This window comes from Leuciscus leuciscus, assembly GCF_965113295.1.
Source record: "Leuciscus leuciscus genome assembly, chromosome: 19".
NCBI lineage: Eukaryota > Metazoa > Chordata > Actinopteri > Cypriniformes > Leuciscidae > Leuciscus > Leuciscus leuciscus.
The window spans coordinates 37405804-37430565 of record NC_138743.1 but is presented as its reverse complement, the minus strand read 5'-3'; the positions used below and the strand labels follow the sequence as shown (position 1 = coordinate 37430565).

Below are 24762 nucleotides of genomic sequence, written 5' to 3'. Positions count from 1 at the left end.
CATGAGGTCTATAGTATGAAGATATGTTGATGTCGGTGTAGATCTACCTTTGGTTTCGGTGACTGATGACACCTCACTCTCCACTTCCTCTTCCTGCGGCGGCTCCTCCACCTTACGCACTTTACAGGGACGACCAACCCTGAGGGAGAACATCATCACGACATCATCATCACATCATCACAACATCATCATCACATCATCACTTCATCATGACATCATCATGACATCATCAGAACATCATCATCACATCATCACTTCATCATGACATCATCAGAACAGCACCCCAGCAAACTTGTGCTCTAAGTACGCTTTTCTAGTGTTCCCATTAAGTTATAAAAACATTATTTTTGAATGTTCTTCTGAACATTTGGTGACACTTTATAATAACTGCACACTATTAATCATTAGTTAAGCATTAGTAAACAGTTAATTCATAATTTATAAAGCATTAATAGACATTAATAAGCAGTTTATAAATACGGCTATAAATGCTTTATTCTTGATTTATAAGCATATCTATAATGTGTTTAATAATTGTATTTTCATACTTTATTAATGATCAATTTATCATTTCTAAATGAAGTATTGCATTATTTACAAACCGGTTATTTAGGAGTTGTCAGTGGTTCATAAGATCACTTAGAAAGTGTAAATAAATGATTAATAAACTGTTTAAATACATATTATTATTCAGACATATAGTAATAGTTACTTAGTGTGTTAATAAATGCTTTATTAACATGTATTTCTACTGTAATTCAGGGTTAATTCAGGGAGTTATAAAGCATTTAGTAGTGGTCAGTTCACTATGTGTGTGAGCTCATCTAAAGTGAGGACTAGTTATGCCTTGTAAAGCGTTTATAAAGGAGATTTAAAGGCTGTTAATATTTCTATGTTCTGTATCTCTGTGTGTGTTTGTTTCCTTTTTCTGTTTAGAGGAAATCTGAGTATTTAAATCTCCTTTATAAAAGCTTTACAAGGCATAACTAGTCCTCACTTTAGATGAGCTCACACACATAGTGAACTGACCACTACTAAACGCTTTATAACTCCTGAATCTACTACATTTACTCACACTAAAGTGATCTTATTAATCAATGACAACACCTAGTTTGTAAATAATAGTAAATAATGTAACTGGTTTGTAAATAATGCAATACTTCATTTAGAAATGATAAATTGATCATTAATAAAGTATGAAAATACAATTATTAAACACATTATAGATATGCTTATAAATCAAGAATAAAGCATTTATAGCTGTATTTATAAACTGCTTATTAATGTCTATTAATGCTTTATAAATGATGAATTAACTGTTTAGTAATGCTTAACTAATGATTAATAGCATGCAGTTATTATAAAGTGTTACCTTACACTTTTTTGTGGCCATACGAACATTAAGGAAACATTAAGGGGCCGTTTAATTATTAGAAAAATAATGCACACCCGAGCTAGTAATCCGGCCATGATTATGCTAAGGTTATCGCGCCTCAAAGCATTGTTCAGATGATGTATTTCAAGACATTTGTCAGGTTTTTGTCCTTAAAATGCTGTTGTGTGTGGGACTATTTTTCTTACGCCTTTCATCCCAAACCTCCGTCTCTAATTCCAAAACGTAATTTTAGAGCTAGTAATGGAGGCTTAAGCCACTGACAGCAGACTAATGCAGTTATTAGAGAGAGAGAGAGAGAGAGTGAATGACCTCAGTCTGCGTGTCTCTCAACTGTGTTCGGCTCCAGCGTCTACTAATAGCGAAACTATGTTTATCTGCACCTCGCTAGTGAGAAACGTCATAATAACTGATAAATGCATTATAAAACTTTAATTCTGTGGCAAAAAAACCTTGGAAATATTTAGTCGTTTTTATCCTATGGTGTATTTGCTTGGTCAGTGTCGTTGTGGGTTTTGGTTCTGTAGGCTTTAGGAACTTTGAAATAACTGAAATCATTTGGCGGAGTGATAAGGAGCTGTAATGCGGTCGAGACTTGCCGGAACTACTTTAGCCGTGCGTTTCCATGAAAATAACTGCACACATTAGACTGTTTGTCAACCAATCAGATTCAAGCATTTTGAGCAAACATTCAACTATCGTTATTTCGAGAGAACCGTGCCTGAACAGCTAAAGCTCAGAGAACGTTCCCTGTTATTCTCTACATCTGTGGAATGACTTACTGCATGCCAGAACAGCCATTTTCATTTCTAATATAAAACTGGACACTACTCATTGAATTAAACATGCACCGTACGGTCATGTGACCACAGTATGCGGATGCTTCAGATTGTATAAAAAGTACACTGCACAGTATGCAGTGAGCTAGTATGCTAGTATTGCATTTCGAACACAGCCAACGGCTTTGAAGGGCTTACTAGACAATAGGCGCGTTTCCATTACAGATTTGTGCAAAACTTCCATTAACCGATGTTATGCGACTAAAACTTAATTTTTCCTCTCGCGATCAGTAAAATCATCCCAAAAACCATGGCAACGAATGTTGGTAGGTTTATATACTATATCCCAGCCACTGCACTGGCCATTATTATTAATCGAAGGAGACGTATGTGTGTTTTCCAAGCATTAATGGTAAGGAACGACCCTTATTATACTTGTGAGCGACACATATGAGGTGTTTCTGGGTGTTTCTCCCTCAGATCTGCTTCCAGGTCTTGATTGTGGCATTTATTTGAGGTTTAGAATCCATTATTCCTGTAATTCTTTTGTCTTATATGAATTTAATAAAGAACTCTCTCGTATTCTGTCCAAACACACCTCATCATCTACGTCAGGTGACCTGGAAATGCGCAAAAACTGTTTCCATTGCAGTTTTGCAAAATATTTCTTTTTCGAATTGCCTGAAAAACCTCCTCATGCGAGCGGGAAAACTTTTTTGCGGTAAATGGGAGTTTTTGCGTAATTGACGTGTTTCCATTGGGCGTATTTTCAATTCACAATTTCAATTTGCGCAATTTGAAGGGTAATGGAAACGCGGATACTGTCTCAGATCTAAAAGGATCTAAAATCTGCACAAATATTTCCAGCTGAGGTATGATTTTGCATATATTCCATGTGTAATATAAAGCTCATTATGCAAATCCCTTCTGTACAGTAAACAGAAAATTCTCAAGGCTATTTCTGAACAGCTGAACAGGAGAAATGCAATCTCAGGATAAACAAGCAAGTGCATCTTCCGAGATGACGGAGAGAGAGCCATAGTATGGACCAAGTCATCGCAACAGATTGTGTGGAAAATAAAGCTCTGTTGACTAACAGGTCATTATGTCCACAGCGCAACCGAGACGCGTCACTTTACTCCCAGTAAACAGTGAATCAGCCTGTCAGACGGCGTCAAGGACAGCTGTGTGTGTTCGTTTGCATGTGTGTTTGTCAGAGGATCTTCTGTTTGCATACAGACAATTAAGCATTTGTTAGGAGCATTTATTACACATTATATTCCCCGGACATTTTAAACTCATTACTGCAACGTAAAATTATAGTTGTATATTAGTCAAATTGTAAAATCGTCATGATGGTGTTTTGTTGTCACTGAGAAACACTGTAAAAGTTAGATTTTCATGAAGTGAGTGACTGAATCTAACCTTCGCTTGGTCTCTGTGACGACAGGCTTCTTTACAGTCGTTTCCATGGCGACGGTTGCCGTGCTGGGTTTCTCCGGGTGAGATGGGGCAGGGGTGACGGGTTTGCTGGAGAAATGGAGGCGAGACAGTGAGAAACAAACACATCACTGAAGGTGTGCAGAAGGCCAGACATGTCAACGTCCTCAGTTTTATCTCACACAACACAGGTGTGGCTTTCAGGGCCTGTCATGACGGGATAAGCAAATCAAAAGTGTGACTATGCTAATTTATGCTAATGTGTTTGCATGAGCAAGTGTTACTCTTTCCTGAGCATTGCCTTATACTAAATAAATAAAATACATTAAATTTCCAGATTATAATTCAAGTAGCCAATTTTCCATTAGATTTTTGCCCACTTGGAAAGTTTTTTTGCCCCAAAAATGTCATAATTTTATTTGGCAGCCCAGATAGCAGCATAGTGTCGGCCCAGACCCGGGGCCGGTTTCACAAAGGTAGACTTTGACTATGGCTTAGATAGAGTAGATAGTCAGACTTCAGATAGACATCTAAATCAGACCTTAAGACTCTGACTATCTTAAGTAGGACTACACTGCAATGCATTCTGGGTAAAATAAGACACTTTTCAAAACAAAAAACATGGCGGATCGAGTAAGCGCATTCAGCCGCTCAGTGCAGTTTACCCCAGCGGATAATATGTGTTTGTTGGAGGAGTATAACAGTTACAAGAACATTTTACTTGGGAAATTTAGCGGAGAATGTAGTAACAAGAAGAAATGTTTAAATTATGAGCCATTTTCCCTTTTCTTTTGGCTGTTTGTAATGTAACTGATTGTTACTGCTGGTTGCCAAGGTAACAGAGTCTTAGACCTAAGTTAGCCTGGGGGTAAGGGGTCTGGGGGTAAGTTAGCCTGGGGGTAAGGGGTCTGGGGGTAAGTTAGCCTGGGGGTAAGGGGTCTGGGGGTAAGGGGTCTGGGGGTAAGTTAGCCTGGGGGTAAGGGGTCTGGGGGTAAGTTAGCCTGGGGGTAAGGGGTCTGGGGGTAAGTTAGCCTGGGGGTAAGGGGTCTGGGGGTAAGGGGTCTGGGGGTAAGTTAGCCTGGGAGTAAGGGGTCTGGGGGTAAGTTAGCCTGGGGGTAAGGGGTCTGGGGGTAAGTTAGCCTGGGGGTAAGGGGTCTGGGGGTAAGGGGTCTGGGGGTAAGTTAGCCTGGGGGTAAGGGGTCTGGGGGTAAGTTAGCCTGGGGGTAAGGGGTCTGGGGGTAAGTTAGCCTGGGGGTAAGGGGTCTGGGGGTAAGTTAGCCTGGGGGTAAGGGGTCTGGGGGTAAGTTAGCCTGGGGGTAAGGGGTCTGGGGGTAAGTTAGCCTGGGGGTAAGGGGTCTGGGGGTAAGTTAGCCTGGGGGTAAGGTGTCTAATATTTTTGGTCTAAATTAAGTCAGTCTTTATTTTTGTGAAACAGTCTAACTTGCATTAGACTAGACTATGAGCACATTTTAGACTTGTCTAACACTATAGACCGGTCTAAAATAGCTTTGTGAAACCGGCCCCCGGCCCACATGTGGATTCCAGACGCGAGTTTCCATCTCTGACATGGTTGGCAACATATAAGATCAAATGAATAGGCCGGAGACATCATGAGCTGACTTTGATGTAATAATAAGAGATTATTCGAACAGTGTGTCTGTCAGCTGAAGGCGCAGTTCGAAAGTGTAGACAGCTTCATTAATTATAACCGGAGTCATTCAGTTTTAATGCATCGCAAAATGCCACTTCCACCGAGTGAGAATGAAACAGCCTGTTTTTTCTACTGTACCTTTAAGACTATGTAAACCAACTCAACACAACTATCACAAAACACACTGTCATTCATCATCAAGAAGAACCAAGAGGACAGAAACCTTTCAACAGGATGATCTGTGTCCATTGTGTTATTATTGTGTCGTGTGGAAAACGTGTAAAGATTCCTCGTGTCATGTCGATAAACATCACGCACTTAACTATGAATGCAAGATCGAGCTCATAATCATCGATATTTCCCGCTCAGTTCAGCAGTTTTCCATCATAGAGGCCTTGTGAATATTTAAACAGATCCTCTGAGAAACGAACACTCACTCATTAGCGTCAGCTGAAGTCTCTGCGTTGGGTTCTGCTCTGCGCGGGCGTCCCACTCCCGTTCCCGGCATCTCTCCGCTCAAGCGATCCGGCAGAACCGAGTCCTTATTAAGGTTGATATCAGAATATGGGCAACCCACAGCACTGAAACACCAGGAAGCACGGGTCACTTCACAAACATGACTTGCTATCATTGTAGTTCATTAGCTGCTTTGTATCTACGCTGCAAAAATAGATTTTCTTCATCAGTTTTAGTGTCTTATTTTCCAGTACAAATATTGCAACATTCTTAAAGCAAGACACATTTACTGGAGGAGCACAATGACTTATAATATCTTGTTTTCAGAAAAACTGATCAGAATGGAGTGAGTTGAAGATTAAAACTAGACAAAATACATGCCGATAAGGGTCAGGAAAATAAAATGCAATGGGAAATTCAAATGGAAAAGTAAGTTTTTCTGACCCCATTGGCAGGTGTTTTTTCTTGTTTTAAGCATAAACTATAACTAAACAGTTACATATATATACAGGTGCTGGTCATAAAATTAGACTATCATCAAAAAGTTGATTTATTTCAAGAATTCAACTTAACAGGTGAAACTAATACATTATATAGACAGTAATTACACAGTAATACCATGGTCATTGAACCAGGTTTGGGTTATTTTGGCAGTGTGGGCAGGTGCAAATCCTGCTGGAAAATGAAGGAAGCAAGAAGTGCTCTGAGAATGTCCTGGTAGACGGCTGCGTTGACTCTGGATTTAATAAAGCACAGTGGACCAAAGTCCTCTTTTCTGATGAGAGCAAATTTTGCATCTCATTTGGAAACCAAGGTCCCAGAGTCTGGAGGAAGAATGGAGAGACACACAATCCAAGATGCTTGAAGTCCAGTGTGAAGTTTCCACAGTCTGTGTTGGTTTGGGGAGCCATGTCATCGGCTGGTGTTGGTCCACTGTGCTGTCCACTTAACGCAGCCGTATACCAGGACATTTCCAGAGCACTTCATGCTTCCTTCAGCAGTCAAGCTTTATGGAGATGCTGACTTCATTTTCCAGCAGGATTTGCACCTGCTATTCTTTTATTTTATTTATTTATTTATTTTTTCTCAAATAAATATATCTTGACTTAAGAATGTTGCAATATTTGTACTGGAAAACAAGACAGACATTCTGAGTACGAAATTCACTTTTTTGCATTGAAGTCAACATCACAAAGATCTTTTTTGATTTCATTTTGTTTTTACATTCAAGAAACCAATCATATTAGGTCAGACTGCAACTCAGGTCTTAATATATCCTTCTGTTGGACCGAAACAATCATTCATTTTGGTTAATAATCACTTCGGTTTGGTGCGCTAGTGGAACAGAACTTACACACACTTTGTAATAAGGATAGTTATTGCTCTTTGTTTAATAAGCTGTGTTGACTAGCTGAATTTCCAGTGAAGAACTACACCACCCATAGTCCTCCTCAGAGAGATCCACCGATCACAGACGTCTGGAGCTCAGGTTGAGGGTAAAAGCTTGACGGTTTTAATGTTGGGAAGTGAAGAATTTAAGAACTTAAATATTAGTATTGTAACTTGTAAGGTAAAATAAAATAATAATTATTATAAAATATTCATGTTTTCTTTTACAGTGCAATTGCTAAATGTTATGTTATTATTATTATTATTATTACTAGTATTATTCAATTTGACAGGATTCCTACAACAGTAATGTGGACTGAGGCACCATCACAACTAAAAAGAGCTTTGAAATATTGTAATATTTTACATCTATAATATTAAGTGGTTTTGGCTGACAGAAAAGTTTGGGAACTTCTGGATTAGGGTACAAATTACACATATGAAACGCGTTTAATCCGGTAAAGTGATATTTCCCATATGAGCTTTGATCCGTATGGATTTGCCTGCACTCTGGGAGATTATTCTCAAACGGACTTATTAAATAGAGAGATCAGAGAGCAGACGTCGAACACCTGTCCTCAGGCCGATAGCTGTGCTCTGGACTGATCTGGGCCTGAATGTGGAGCAGAAAGCTCAGTGATCATTGAAGTCCTGTAATCCTGAGCTGTGATTCGCTGCTGGAAATGACATTCAGGGCTTTTCAGACACAATGCGGTTTGTTCTTGCATGTCACACGAGCACGGTTGAGCTTCTATTGACCACATTTAATGTTGATCAATGTTTACGTGAATAAAAGCATCATATAAAGTGTATTGTATATCTTCTCAAGACTTGGATCAAGCCGCTTTATTCACATGGATTACTTTTATGATATCTTTATGAACTTTTTAAAGCTTGAAAATATTGGCATTCAATGGAGGGACAGAAACGATAAGAGAATATCTTCATATCTTTATTTGTATTTTTAAGATGAATGAAAGTTTTTAACTGCATTAGGGTAAATGATGACAGAAGCTTCATTTTTTATTTATTTTTTTGGTGAACTAACCCTTTAAAACACATTTATTATGTTATTTAAATTGGAAAGTCTTCGAACAACACTTTCAGTGAAGTGTAAGCGCATTACTGTTGTTTTTACAGACTCTGAGACGAGTTGAAATTATTTTCTGTTATCGACAGCACGTCACAGACTGCACCCATGAATCTTGTACAGAACATTCCTCTAAAGCATTAAAGAAGGATCTGACTCAGGAAAATGCAATGGAACTGGACATCAACAAGCCGCTCAGCTGTTCGATCAAGTCCAGTCTCAGACAGAGCGCTCTGAACCACATGATATTACGATGGCTATTAGTTTGCCACAAGGCAAAGAACAACATGCAGCATCAAACAGTAGATTAACTAATGACAGTTGTTTTGACATCCCCATTTTTTGCCCCTTCTGAGAAAGACCCTCATTTATATCAGACCAAAACTTCATGTGACGTGTGAATATACTGTATGTGTAAACAGGCTTTGGACTGCAGTGATGCTGAAGACAGGACACACACACACACACACACACACACACACACACACACACACACACACACACACCTGTGGTGTCCAGAGTAGCGAGCTCCTTTAATGTGACCCACTCCCTTACAACCAGCCGTGGGACAGCCGCCCTGCTCAGATGTCTCAAACATGTCCTGAGGAGCTATGAAGACACACAGAAACACATCACATATTAAACACATCATCCTCACTCTGGAAACCACAACATCAGCTGACATATATACAGTGAGATTCACCAGTTTGCAGCACTGACGAGTTTTACAGGACTGTTTTTGATCAGTGATTACCCTCTTACAGAGCTGTGGGATGTGTTGGTTTGGGCTACTTTTATAAAGTACCGTGGCTGCAAAATGGTTTAGACGATTAAAAATTAAAACAGATCATTTACTAGCGTGTAAACGTCCTTGAAATGAATACCTGTTAGCCTTATGAGCGCTGAAAGAGCTTCTGAAGGAGAGACAGCGTGGAGGTGTGTTTGACAAACTAGAGGTCAGGTGAGTATCACAAACATGAGGAGTATTACAGCAGATTCATTGAGTTTGCCAGTGTAGATTAATTGCACATTGATGCTTGTGTGTAGACAAGACAAAAGTGAAAGTGGAAAGTAACAAAAGTAAAGAGAAAAGAGTATTTAGGATATTAATAGAGGCCTTAACCTGAGATCAGAAAATATCAGAGGAATTCAATTTAATGTGTGAATATATATATATATATATATATATTTTTTAAAGACAGGATTTTATGGATGGCTATGTCCGTGTGTCGGTCCGAATGCGATGATATGATGTCCTACCTGCCTGTCACACACCTGCTCACAGAAATCACACGATAGCAACAGTGTCTGCCCAGATCCGACACACATCTGCTAAACGTGGATTCCACACGGCCGGATCTGTGCGGACACTGTGTTGCTGTCTGGGTCCTCAGCGCGCTTCATGATGAGGCTATGCAGAGTTGTGGACAGACAGTCACCGAGTGCAGAAGCCTTTTATAGTTCCTCTTGAACCAAAACAACAGCGAGCTCATGCTGCATTCACGCCATGTCCTAATTACCGTGATTAAGAGATGGCAACCCATGACGTTCTACTCGAACGGTTCATGTCCTCAGACTCGGATTTATGCGATTCTATGGCAACACTATTACAATGAACGAAATGAATCTGCAGCAATCAGTTGGTACGTGTCAGAGCTCTTTAAGTTGTTCATGTTCATTATTACTGTAATGTTGTGTGCTTTGAGACATGAGGTAGTTTAATGCCGTCTCTCGTGACGCTTTGCAGACTCTGCTGTGTGCGTTCATGTGTTTTGAGGGAGGCGTGGCTTTGGAGAGCGTGCTGAAGGGAAGGAGAGATCTAATGCTTTCAAAGCTAGCTTGCATTTGCTAGCCTTTTCAAAATTGCCTACTCTAACTTTAAAGGGTTAGTTCACCTCAAAATGAAAACTTCCTGATAATTTACTCACCCCAATGCCATCCAAGATGTCCATGTCTTTCTTTCTTCAGTGGAAAAGAAATTAAGTTTTTTGAGGAAAACATTTCAGGATTTTTCTCCACACAATGGACTTCAATGGCAACCAGAATGTTGAAGTTCAAATCAATGCCGCTTCAAAGTCTCTGCACGATCCCAGCTGAGGAATAGAGTCTTATCTGGTGAAACGATAAAAAAAAAAAAAAAAAATGATATACTTTTTGACCACAATTGTTTGTCTTGTGCTGGTCTGCGACACGCCACGTATTACGTCATCACGATGGAAAGGTCACGGGAATTTTTCACCCTTCCCTCCTTTCTGAACCGGAGTACACAGACAAATAACTATAGATGACGTGATGCGTGACCTTTCCATCGTGATGACGCAATGCGTGGCGCGTCGCAGACCAGCACAAGACAAACAATTGTGGTTAAAAAGTATATACATTTTTATTTATTTTTAGAAAATGGCAGATCGTTTCGCCAGATAAGACCCTATTCCTCAGCTGGGATCGTGCAGAGACTTTGAAGTGGCATTGATTTGAACTTCAACATTCTGGTTGCCATTGAAGTCCATTGTGTGGAGAAAAATCCTGAAATGTTTTCCTCAAAAAACTTAATTTCTTTTCCACTGAAGAAAGAAAGACATGGACATCTTGGATGGCATTGGGGTGAGTAAATTATCAGGAAGTTTTCATTTTGAGGTGAACTAATCCTTTAAGTATGCACAAACTTCGACGTCACAGGCACGGCGACAGGCTATAAAAGGATGCCTGAAGAACACATCATTAGCTTCTTTGTCTTCAGGAAGCCATTTTTTTTGTGTGTGTCCATGTGAAATCTCAGCTGAGTGTCTGTCTGTGTGTGATTTAAAAAAAAAAATTGGATAGAAAGAGCTTTAGGAGATGTGTCACGCCATGTCCCTGCTTCATAACGGGTGATGATACACATGATGTGTGAAGAAACTTGAAGAAACCTTCCTTTAAAGCTACCTGAAAAACGATGTGCAAGTGTACCTGGACAAAAGCTTTTAAACGCAAAGGGTGGTCACACCAAATACTGATTTGTTTATTGTTAATTGATAAATAAAATCTATTTATGACATTATTTTTGAAAGCATCCTTACTTTACAGCATTTTTACACAAGTGGCTAAAGCTATTCAAAGTACTGTAGGTTTGGAGGAAGGTTCTTCAAGTGTCTTGGAGACGATGCCACAGTTCTTCTGGATTTAGTCCATCTCAGTTGTTTCTGTTTCTTCATATAATCACAGACGGAGACTTGATTAAGGTGAGATCAGATTTCCATGTGGATCATACTGGCTGTTGTCATCCTTGTGCATACAAAAATCTCACTGGATTATACCAATTAATGGCAAAATTAATGTTTCCGATATTTCCTACTGACACACTACAGCAAAAGATATAAGTAACTGGCTTAAAACCATTTTTTGGGGTGAAAATACTAATGTGTCTAAGACTTTTGCACAGTATTGTATATTTGAGCTAGAGTTTTCTCTACTGTCGTCCCTCCCTCTGAGGGGGGAGTTTCTTATTTTACATACATATAATAGACGACTTCAGGTGGAAACATCCCACTTTTTCATCTGTATTGCGACAGGGACTATTGTGCTTCCCTTGGAGTCACTCACTACACGTTTTACGGGTAGCTAGTGGTTGAGGTACATAGAACGGTGCTCCACTTTTCTAATCTGTTGCCTTCTCCATTTTTATGATAGAGATACTATAAGTGTGTTTTTTTCAGATGGCGTCCTGCTTCATTATCTGTCCTGATCTGTGTGTAATGGAGTTAGCAGCATGGATAAGTCTCCTCTGTCAGCGGCTGGGCTGCACAAGAAGAGGTAGAATGGAAAATGAACAACTTACTCATCTCATGCCTACATAGCAGCAGATGGAGATGACATTGGTGTGCCTTGTATCACACAGCTATATAGTGCTGGATGAAAGAGACTGGGCAATGCCGCCTATCGCGTCCCACTCTTTTTCTGTCGCCCTCTCCAATACAAAATATGAAGATGGTATCAGTATCCTCTGATATTTTTAAAGGGGTGAATGCGTCTCGCTTCCTCATCCGTTGCCCTTTCTGCTACGAGGGGTACGGAGCGATGTGTTCCCTCTGTATTCACATATAATAGGCTGGGCTGAAAAGGAGAGTGGGGAATATCGCCACTGGCGTCTCACTCCCTCTTTGCCGTCACCTTCCTCCAGTACTGGCAGTTCAAGGGTGGTATTGATGTGCTCCCTCTATATTTTAAATGGGCTAATACAGATGAGGATGGTGGGAAATACTGCCACTTGCATCCCATGTTCGCATCTGTTGCCCTTGCCGGTACCAGGAGTTCGGAGGAAATTCTGATAAACTTCCTATGGAATCACATTCATGTAGATAGACATGGAGTTGGAAACATTATTATTGCACTTCCCTTATGATAAGGCAAGGGAATGGGCTGGAAGGAATGGGCATGATCTCTAGTAGCATCCCAGTTTCCTTTCTGTCGCTCACTCCGATAAAATAGTTATGGAGGTTGAACTTTGGGGTATGCAATTATGCTTCATTGCTGGAACTGTAGGGGTGGGCAACTATCAGCTGATGAGGGCTACGTGGTAGAGAGTAGTGGAGAGAGGGGTTATGGTGCCCCTCTCTCTCAGAAGCCCCTCCGGTGTGTATATCTGAGGTAGTAGCCTGATGGGACCCCAGACAGCAACATAGTGTTGGCCCAGATCCGGTCCACTAGCCTGGATGCCAGCCGAACTTAGCTCCGCCCACAAAATGTTTCGGTCGGGAAGTTCGGTCTGGACATGATCCGTTGTGGAGCTATTATGCCTGAACAAAAGCTGTTCGGACCAATCAAATTGTCAGGGCGGGCTTTATACGATGATGGACAGATGATCAACAGTAACGTAATCATCCACGTCACCAACGAGCGCTTGGGTTCAATTCGTTTACAACAAAGATGGCTGCCGCTGGAGAATTGAGATTTCACGAGTTCAAACTTACAAATAAGTCAGATAGAATAAATGCATATTTGGCGTGTTGTCTGAGGAGAGGCTCCGGCTCGGTATCGGCCCGAACCCAGGGTACTCCCCCCGTATTCCTGGCTGTGGAAGAACAAGCCGAGAGTGAGTGGAGGGATGCTGAAAACTATCAAGGAATGTTAGGTGAGTTGACAGAGTGAATATATATATGCTGATAGGGTAGACATGGTAATCGTTTGATGACAAGTTGATTGGATTGATTATTTGAACGTGCTCCTCCCGAACTCTGTTTATGAAACATCATGTGTAGATTCCGCCATCGCGTCTGTTATAGAAGATATCAACAGCGCATTCATTTGAAAAGAGGAACAGAGAACCGCAATCAAGGCATTTGTCGATCGGAAACATGAATGAAAAACATACGTCACTTACTCCGTTGCTCTGATTGGTTGTAGGTATATCCAATTGAGTGCAGAGGCATTTTCTTTCCTGGTTCGATTGAAACACGCCCCATAATCACAGCCCAATGGAGCAGAATCAGACTCATATTCTGACTAGAATTTGAGTATGACGACGTCAGGCTACCGGTCCATATCTGGTGAGGGTATAATCCACATGTACCATATGTGGCCCGGATCTGGGCCGACACTGTTGTTGTCTGGGACTGCATCGGCTCAAGAGACCTGATTGTCAGGTAGAGGGCTTCCCTAGGGGTTCAGTGGTGAAAGGCCTTTGGTAAGAGGGCCTTCTTTCCCTCTGGCCCCTTCAGTCTCTGTGCTCTCACACCTGATTTCCCGAAAGCACTTTCCGCTATTCTTCCTTAAGTAAGAGCGGGCAGTTGAGAGAGCATGGCTATCTCCTTCGCTCTGCCCTAGGTCACTAATGCTGGTTAAGAAATTAAAAGTTAGCAGGCATTTGTTCAGTATGGCGCAGTGGGCATTGGCTTCCAACACCATGAGGCATAGTTAAAGTTCCTCTTTAAAAGGGAGTGGTATATGCAAAATTTTATTTATTCTTTTGATTAATGTATTTTATTTATTTCTGATTTGAATCTTATTAATCTCTTCTTTATGAACTCTAGTCATTGATAGCCATGGATTCATTTTAACATCATTATTAATCGTTATATTCTTTATTTTGCATTATTCTTTTATATGTTATTGATTTATTTAATAATTTGGTAATAAGGTTCATTAGTTAACTACCTCAGTTAACATGAGCTAAGAACAAACAATACTTCTTCAGCATTTATTAATCTTAGCTAAAATTCATTTCAACATTTACTAATACGTTATTAAAATCAAAGGTTGTATTTCTTAACATTAGTAAATCCACTGTGAACGAACATGAACAAACCATGAACAGCTGTATTTTTTATTAACTAACATTAACAAAGATGAATAAATACTGTAACAAATGTATTTATTGCTCATTATTAGTTCATATTAGTTAATACATGAACTAATGATCATTATTGTAAAGTGTTACCAATAGTTTATATATTTTCTACTATTTGCTCTGAAATGTTTGATTATTTCCAAATGTTAAGGTCTTTAGTGCCTCTTCTGTGCTGTAAGATCCCATCAGAATTGATTACGTGATGTACCTTCGTATCAAAATATGTCTGTTTCCATCTCTGCAGACACGAGATAATACAAGATCTGCGATATTCTCTTAAAGGTCTTAAAGGTGTCGAAACCACACCTCGTCTATCTTTGCAACCGTAGCATTTGACCGGTCACGCCGACCTAGCCGTTACACCAACTATGAAATAATGGATAAGTCTGTTTGACCTTTTCTTATCAGACCAAACCACAAGTTTAGTTGGATGGAAGTTTCCTGCATATACAGTCTTTGCTCTTGTTTTGTTCTTCACTTCTGCTTCTTCTCCTCTATCTCTCCTTTCATCCTGCAAGTATCTTATTTATTTTGGGTCCTTCTTTCTTATTAGATACAATACTTTGGATTTATTATAAACTATTGATTAAGATAGATTTTATTTTTGTTTAAACCTATTTGCTATTAGAATTTTCATATTTACTTGATTAATTAGTTGTCTTCATCATTTTCAGCAGCAATTATCAGGGTTCAAGTGTTTTAAGGCCTTTAAGCACAAGCATAAAAATGTATTATGTTGTCTTTAACTAGCCTGTATCCACCAAGATCATTGATGGAATAGACCATTTACAGCCAATACAGGCAATTTACAGAGGAAAATGTGGTTGTAAAGCTTTTTAACATGCTTGTTTAAAGAATCTTACCCTTCTTCGTGAAGTTTCGAGTTTTCGTTTAGGAATTATAGGCTTTTGGGTGGACTTGGCTATGCCTACTTTCTAAATGCCCCAGCTATAGCTATCCAAAGGCCAAAGTTGTTATAATTTTTTGGACAATTATTGACCTAGAGAGTCCCGAGGGGGGCCACAGTGGTTTTTATCAAGGTCGAGCCAAAAACTCAAAATGAGGAGTTCTACCATGTGGTACGAATGTTGTGGGCGCAGCCGGCCACGGTTTTAGAAGATACGTGAACATCCTCAAAGTCAGTCTTGGCACCTTAAGACACCGCAAGCAAATGTTCAAGTCAATCAGACTCAGGGTTGTGTAGTTATAGCCATTTTTATGTTTTTTCCATGTAATAGCGTCACCTAGTGGCCAGTTGCCGCATAAAATATCTCATTCCGTTCACGGGTTACAGACATTTTAGTAAATGTGGCTCCTCCCACTTCGAACATTTTGGCGGCCCCATCGAATTTTTTTTATTAGATTTTTTTTTATAATATTTGACAATCAGACTCCAGAGAATCTTGCTGCACTGGTTTGGTTTTGATCAGGAAAAAAACTTAGGACTAGTTTGCAAAAGTAGGTTTAAAAAAAAATCCAAAATACCCGAAAATTTCGACAATCGAATCTGAGCTACAGATTCCAAGACACTTGAGCCTACGCCTGACGGTTTAGGAGTTATGATCGGCCGATCGGGGCGAGTCTCTGTGACGTTGTAGACAGAGTAAGAACTACCAGCCCACAAAGTTTCAAGTCTATCCACCTTATTCCTGACGACCTTACTGCATTTTGAATTATGGGCGGCACTTCCGGTTTGGGGAACTTCCATTCAAAAAGGCTGAAACGAATCATTTCAAATCATAAGGTTGCCCTACAAATAAAGCTGATCGTCAGTTTGACTGGATGATCTGTCAATTTTCCTTCATGACTTATTTTCAGACATCATGAGAATAACTTTATACCAGGTATTTTAACGTGACATGTTATAACAAGCTCTTTTCAATCGCTGCTTTCTTTTCCTCGTGAGTATTTAATTTTTTTCCCTTTGCAATCCGCTTTAACTATCTCAACAAAGAATATAAACTATTACAATATTTATTGTGTGAAATTATTTCTCTACATTTGTATGCAAATTAAGAGGTTTTGGCATCATTTCTGCAGTGACCAAATATTTTGACCCTAATAAGATTTAATCAAAAGTTGAGATAAAACTGTGAGCTAAAAATCATATAAAGTATTAATACAGTACATACATTTATGTAGAAAGCATAAAGACTCATAAAGATATAGATACATATTTAAAGAATATATAGACTCAGACATCGTATACACAAACTGATATATTGTCTTTCACTGGTTTTTTTCTCTCTCTCTCTCTCTCTCTCTCTCTCTCTCTCTCTCTCTCTCTCTCTCTCTCTCAGCAAGTCGGTCACATCCTGATGCCAGTTTCTGATTTCTAAACATTCCTCCGATCCGTTTCCATGGACACAGAGGAAGAGAACGAGAACGAGAAGACGATTATCAGCCAGACTGACTGACGAAAAGCTTATTGTTCAACAGCATTTTCCCATCATCCTCTGGAGCCAATAGAAGATATTGACAGGAGAGGAAGCCAGAGCTCTGTTAGACCTCCATCCCTCTTTTATATCCACATAATTACTTCTCGATCTCTCTAGGCTACAATTTTCCATTAAACAAGGAGAGCGTGTCATGTAGAGGGTCTGAGGCGATCAGTCTGTTTACAGATATGATACAGGGCACTGTTAGAGTGGCTATGAACTGAACGCTTATAGTTTTGTCTGAATCACTTTCTTGAAAATAGTCAGTGTTATAAAATAAAAAAACCTGATCTAAAAACATCCATGTAAAATAGCACTGCATTATCCATACAATGCAAATCATCTAATCTTAGTCGGTGTCTTTTGTTGTTGGAAGGATAAATATTGAAGGAAGAGCATCCTAAAGGAAACTGAAGCTCGTAAGAGACCCACTGGGAACACTTTAATTAGGCACCATCTTCATTCTTCACACAAACAGCACATTGCGAATGAGAGGCACAATGAATTCAGATGTTAATAGGACACAGTATATAATAAGTACATAAACACTAATACACTGTCCATTATAATTAGATGCAACTATTTCATTGATATTTGCAGTATTGAATTAAATATATACTTAGCCTGTGTTCGTGTCACGGTTCACGAATACGTCATGTGTTACTATGGTTACTGATGTCATTCAGGTGTGTGTAATTAATCCGTCTCGTTTGCCAGTGTATTTAAGTTGCTCTGTGTCAGTTGTCAGTGTCCGGTGTGTCGTCTCTGTATACGTGTTATTGCAGTATTCCAGCCTTGATCTGTATTTGCCTTTTGGATTATCTGTTAAAGACTTTACTTTGACATTCATTTTCATGGTCATGTGCCTGTGTCTACCACCACCAGTTGTGACAGTTCTGCATTTCCTTCGCTTTGCCTAACCAGACGCGATGTGACGCACCGACATGTGATGAAAGGCGTCTTTTTTCCATGTTAATCAGAGTTTTTGTCCTCACCAGCCTTATAATTTTGCATGACCTTCATAGCCGTACTGAAAGTGACAATAGATCATTCACATCATCACTCTAAATTGACATGTAGACATGTATTAAAGCTGCTTTGAAGCAATATGTATAGTGAAAAGCGCTATACAAAGATATATGAACTGAATTAATTGAATATTTGAAATAAATGAAAGGAAACAAGAGCATTCAAACTGTGAACAAACAAGTGTATTCAGTGACAAAGACTGTATCAGTCACTCATCACACAGTATGTCATTTTAGCTGTGATTTCTGATTGATTTGGTTGCTCTTGCAGTGCTCTTGCAGAGAGAGTCCGCCCATACACTCTCCTGATTGGCTGTGATTTCTGATTGATTTGGTTGCGAGTGCAGTGCTCTTGCAGAGAGAGTCCGCCCATACACTCTCCTGATTGGCTGTGATTTCTGATTGATTTGGTTGCGAGTGCAGTGCTCTTGCAGAGAGAGTCCGCCCATACACTCTCCTGATTGGCTGTGATTTCTGATTGATTTGGTTGCGAGTGCAGTGCTCTTGCAGAGAGAGTCCGCCCACACGCTCTCCTGATTGGCTGTAATTTCTGATTGATTTGGTTGTGAGTGCAGTGCTCTTGCAGAGAGAGTCCGCCCACACGCTCTCCTGATTGGCTGTAATTTCTGATTGATTTGGTTATGAGTGCAGTGCTCTTGCAGAGAGACTCCGCCCACACTCTCTCCTGATTGGCTGTGATTTTGATTGATTTTGAAATTTGGAATTGCTCGTCGCTGGAATCTTATCGCATCACGTCTGTTCAGGACACACTCTTATCTGTAAGAATACGTGTCTTCGAAGGCCTCAAAGTATTTCTGCTTATGTCATGGGAAGGCCAATGGTTGTGTGTCACATGTACTCACTGATTGGAGGCTGCAGTGGATGTCCAGTCTTGGCGCACCAGCCGGCAGGATGAATATCTGGGCTATCTGCATCGGTCCAGTAATCGTACTCATCTGTCCAGCCATCAAAATGGATCTGAAAGAGAGCAATGCAGGTCACTCTGATAGGGCTTTTACAATGCAAATAATAATAACAATAATATGTCTTAATTAAGTTTGTGCAAACTGGATGTTTTGAACGCTCAGAAAACATTCAGAAATAACGTTTTGATAACTTTTATAAAATTCTTAGAGCAAAAACACTGAAAATGAAAATCCTTTTTGCAGTGACTTTGATAGTTTCTGTAGTGCAGTGGTGGTTAAATTCCCATAAAGTGCCCGAGGTTTGAGAGAAGTGTGGCGTCTGATGGAAAGCATGGGTGCTGTGGTATAGTGGTTAAGGCTGTGAGCTATTACTGTAACTGATGGCAGGTTTGATCGACATCGTGCACTTAATAAATGCACTTGAGGCCAGGCGACTCCAGGAGAGATCATCCTGCAGGGTCACGCCGTCTCTCTCTGATGACATTGCCTGAAAGTCACTACAAATGTGTGCTGGATGTGTGCTGATAAATAAAGATCCTACTCTTATATAAGGTACAAAACACCCCGAGGCACGTCAGATGAAAGCAGGAACAGCTTGGCTAGTAGCATCTCAATGTCCCTTGAGAAGATTATCTTCATATGGCACAGCAGATCTCCAGAGACGCTGACGTTCGAGCTGGAATCAGAAGCGTTGGCAGAGAGCAGACTGCTGGCAGGGGGATCCGGTCACATCGAGTTTTAGATGCTCACAACTCTTTAAAAACAGCCGCTGCCATCAAGACAATGAGAAGAAAAGAGCAGCGGCTCCTAAAGGACAGCCTGTCTCCAGGACTCGGATCAAACCGGGGAACGGACTTCAGAGGCGAGCAGGGTTTTCAGTGGTGTTCACAGCACTGGTGGCACTATGTGGACATCCAGACCAGACTGGCTCATTTAATTCACGGCATGACAGTTTGAGATAAAGAAATGTTTAATTTGCATCCTTCTTATCGGTCGCTCTGTTGTTTAATCTCCTTCCAGTTTCCACACCTCCATCCATGACTAAATCAATTTGAACATATCAATATCTCTCACCACATCTCGCTTCCCTCTGGCTTTGGTCACACCAGTTTCATTGTAGTATCTTCGAGATACCATGTAAATATTTTGAATTAGATTAAATTTTTTTATATTTTCTGTTTTCATCTTAGGTTTACTTAAAGTTTCAGTACTTGTTTTAGTTTTTGTCTATGTAGTTCTAAAAGTCCAGCTTTTAATGTAGTTTATGTGTCTATGTGGGGTTTATAATCTGCTTTAAGACAAACCATGTGTAAGTTCATAAGTCGACACCATTGCTGAGTATTTCCTCCTTAAAACTGCAGTGAACCAAAGACAGTCTCAAACACACGCTTTGAAATCGCTGGTGTTTACCGGTGGTTACCTTGTAACCAATCAGATCAACGTGTGATCGTCAACCAGTGGATCTCTGAGCGGAGTGAGTGAGTGGAGGCGGGGCTCATTTGCATATTCATAGAGCCGCGCATACTAAATGAGGCGAGGGTGTCGAGTTACATTCAAGATATTTTAAGGCATGAAGACATTTTTTTTCAAGGAAACATTTTTTAAATATGTCATTTTGGTGATCAAAGATTAGCTTCAAGGGATACAATGATTGACTACAGGGGGACTTTAAGGTTTAGTATGCAGTTTAAGTAATTTTAGTACTTAAATGAAAGGCACAGTATGTAAGTTTTGACGCTAGAGGTCGATTATTCAAAACAATAACAAAGGCGCCGCTTGATGACGTGATGATGCCGTGAATGAGTGTGGAATCATGGGAGTTGTTGTCTTCACCTCCACAGCCAATGGAAAGCAATCCGATGGGAATCATGTTCATGGATGAGTGAATGTATTAAAGTTTTACTAACGTTACTGAAATGAAATTCGAAATTCGGGGGATTTAGGATTTTAGATCTTTTAGTTTTATACAGCCTGGATTTTAGACTCTTTAATATACTATTAAATTAACTATTTAAGGATGCACAGATACACAGTGTGGGGTTTGAGCCGGACATGACAAAACATCTAATCCTCTTGTCTCTGTGAGGTGGGAGAGTCGAGGGCGTCGCAGGAAACCATCAAAGACTCGGACGTAAAGGTCTTTTTCAGATGCTTCAGGGAATATTGATGGGATATTTTAAAACGCAGTGGGAATCCACCAAACCCATCCAGTGCTCCGGTGAATGTCAGTGAACACAGGCCACGAGAGCGAGCAACACTGGAGGAGGTCATGCTTGAACACATGAACATGACAGACACGTGTGAACCCAGTATAGATTGTGAGAGTATAAGAGAAAGACTGATGGGTGAAAGTCTGTGGAGGATCTCGAATGATGGGTGCGAGAGTCAGAGAAGAGTGTGAGACAGACAGTAACATCTGTTATTTCTCTCAGTCAGTGATGTGTGTGTGTGTGTGTGTGGTGTGTGTGTGTGTGTGTGTGTGTGTGGATTCTGCTGCCACCTTGAAACCAACAACTGTAATTACACTCAAATGGTTACAGTATATTATTAGTGCCCTATGAAATCCATTAAATTTTTTCGCAAATACAGTTTTCATTTTTCTGGACTGCGCTTTATGGTTACATAAAATGTCTAATTAAGTGAAATCACAGACGGCAAGGCAAAGTTGATTCTGCACTAATATTATCTAATAAAGTACTGTATTTTAATTTTTTTTCTAAACTGTTTTAATTATTCTTATTTATTTTAATTTCTTCTATGTAAAGCACTTTGAATTGCCATTGTTTATGAAATGTGCTATATAAATAAACTTGCCTTGCCTAATATTTAATGCTTTTATTTATTTATTTATTTTTATTTATGTAGCAAACGAGAATCAATAAAATGAATGACCATATTTCGAAACAAAGTTCTTGTTAATGATTTTCAAGGTAAATTAAAGCAATAGTTTTTCAATAAGTGGAGATTATGTAAAAGTATGGTATTTCTTGTGAAAGGCACAATAATTAACATAATAATAAACAGCTGCAGACTTTTCCATCTGTTGACATGATCAGATTCAGATGGGAAATATCATATATTAAGTTGGGTGTCCGTCTTATTTATATCTTATAGATTATCTTTAAATATAGATAATCACCATATTTATAATGAAACCATCATATCTAAAAAAAATATGATATTAATCATATCATATAATAAAAGATCATTTATTTGTTACAACAGTAAAGCTTTATTGGCCTTTACTTTATTAAATAAGTTGTTTCTGTATTTTTAAAATTAACATTTTAATTACAACTTATCAAACATTTGAAGGATAAATATGCAGAAATAAGCCAATAATTAATGGTTAACTGAATGTATAGTAAATGTGTTTTAGGGCAACACTTTACATCGATGGTCCACTTTAGACATTCTACTAACTATAAGTAACTTTGTCACTGCATGTCAACAACCCTTCATTAGAGTATTAGACTGTTAGTGTTCGGGTTAGAATTAGCTTACATGTAGTTGCAAAGTTACTTATAGTCAGTATAATGTGTTAGCAGATATTAAACAGACAGTCTACTAATACTCTAATGAGAGTTAGTTGACATGTAGTTATTTATAGTGTGTAGACTGTCTAAAGTGGACCATCAAATTAAAGCATCACCGCTTTTAGACATTATTTACAATTATGTGCAGTAAGTGATTTACATAATGTTATATTTCTGTGATTTACCATATATTATGATTATAACTTATATAACTAAACAATAAGAATCATTATGTTGAATTAGTGTTGGTTTTTGAGTTTTGAGTAATAAATTGCTGCATGTAATATTTAAAAAAAGTGTAATAAAGACAATTTAAACCCCCTGTTCTGAAGTTAAAAGTATATCCACATTAATTATTGATTTGCATGGCACTTATTAAGCGATGTTCAAGTGTATTCAGCAAGTTACCACTAATACAGCACCACTAAACACAATTTCTGGTGTGTTCATGCTTCACTACTACATAAATAACGGCTAATGTAAATATAATATAATAATTTACTGCATACATAATGGCTGAAAGCGCCTTTCTCTTGGCTTTATGCAGATTCTGTGAAGAAGGGCTGTTAGGTTGCTGATAGCTAGTTCTACTCATCTCCGTCGCATCACTCGCTCGCTCGCTCACGTTGCCTCAAACCAACTCTCAAAGTCAACTCTCATTAAAACTGAACGACTTCAAGAGGCTTTGCTCACTCGGAGTAAACAGTGCTGGATTGTTCTCGGCCTTGTCAGAGTCTTGCTCTGAACATTTAGAAAAACACTGCAGTTGTGCTAGTTTACCAATAAATTACCATATTTTCCAGAATATAAATCATGTCTTTTTAAATCCTCCGAAACATGCAAATATATTAACGTCAATCACGCAAACGTACATATCTGGATTTGTGCCGAATAAGAGAGTTATGTAAGTGTATTTGTGTAGTGTAATTCCCACACACCAGTGGTCAGGGCTGGCATGTTTATAATCAATGACTCTATAATTTACACTTGTTTTATATTTGAAGCATTTGCTGTGGAGTGAAAAATAGCTTTCCAAAGAATACAATATACATGGATCACCAGTTGAGTCATTTTTCAGTATTGTGAATCAAATCCAGTGCTGTCATGAATTGTGATGCGCTGAGTTGAAACATTTATCACCGCCTCTGATAGCAGAGATGACTGAAAACTGGAGAAATCTGCCTCATATTACATGCATTCATGTGCATGAAGAGCATTTTCAGCTCCATCGGTGCGCCGGAGGACTGGCAGATCATGCTTCTGTGTGGAGCAAAGCTTCACAGGAGAGAAGGAGCTGGGATGAGTCCTCCTGATTGCTCCTGATTGCTCCTGAACTCCCGAACAGACGACGGAGAGATCGGGAGCCATCACTGCATCTCGCTCACAATTACAGTGAGACACTGGACTGATAAAGATGCAACACAAGCAAGATAATGCTGTGAAACTGCAGAACATGATGAGTAAAGACTCTAAAGCGACACGGAAGCAGATCATATTCAGTCCCTATGAAGGACACGATCTGTGAAAAAGCTCAGCACTGTGACGTTTAATGCACGTAATGATGAATACAATTGTCCAACGACCCACTTGACCATTTCCACATCGGTCAGAGCTGAGTGTGTGTGTGTGTGTGTGTGAGTGAGTGAGTGAGTGTGTTCATCAGCTGGAAACACTGTCAACAGGAGCGCTCAGCACTCGCTCAGATCAAGAGGAGCGTCTGGTGTTTTTGACCAACAATATGTAGATGTAGTGAGTAGAAGTGGATTATTTCTGAATGGCAGTTTGCTATTTTGGCCCTGTCCCAAATGGCACCCCAAAAGTGCGCATCGAGGGCGCATATCGACCGCAGAGCACCCTTCTGAGGCTTAAAATGACAAATGGGACACACTTCGGCATCCTGGCCAAATTTGCCCCTTGGCCTCTGTCCATCATGGCCTCCTAATCATCCCCATATACTGATTGGCTTCATCACTGTCTCCTCTCCACCAGTAAGCTGGTGTGTGGTGGGCGTTCTGGCGCAATATGGCTGCCGTCGCATCATCCAAGTGGATGCTGCACATTGGTGGTGGTTGAGGAGATTCCCGCCTTCTATGTAAAGCGCTTTGAGGTCTCAGAAAAAGCGCTATATAAATGTAACGAATTAACAAATTAAGGAAATTATACTTATAAGTTAATGCACTTAAAAAAGTGAATGTCCTTTCATTTCAATAAAAGATGTGATGCTTGATTTGGTTTATATTTGCTTATTGCGCTCTCGTGCGCCCTCTTGTTGTCATGGGAGACAATACAGTACGCTTTTGTAATAAGTATT

At 39.6% G+C, this 24762-nt stretch overlaps 1 protein-coding gene across 1 annotated transcript in view; it reads right to left on the bottom strand.

Moving 5' to 3' along the window:
* Positions 1-24762, bottom strand: part of l3mbtl3 (L3MBTL histone methyl-lysine binding protein 3) — a 71503-nt gene that overhangs the window by 14333 nt on the left and 32408 nt on the right. Inside the window, 7 exon segments of the mRNA XM_082147724.1 lie at positions 48-139; positions 3598-3702; positions 5701-5844; positions 8705-8807; positions 18853-19072; positions 19489-19624; positions 23644-23920. Coding sequence (XP_082003850.1) covers positions 48-139; positions 3598-3702; positions 5701-5844; positions 8705-8807; positions 18853-19072; positions 19489-19624; positions 23644-23920 — 1077 coding nt within the window.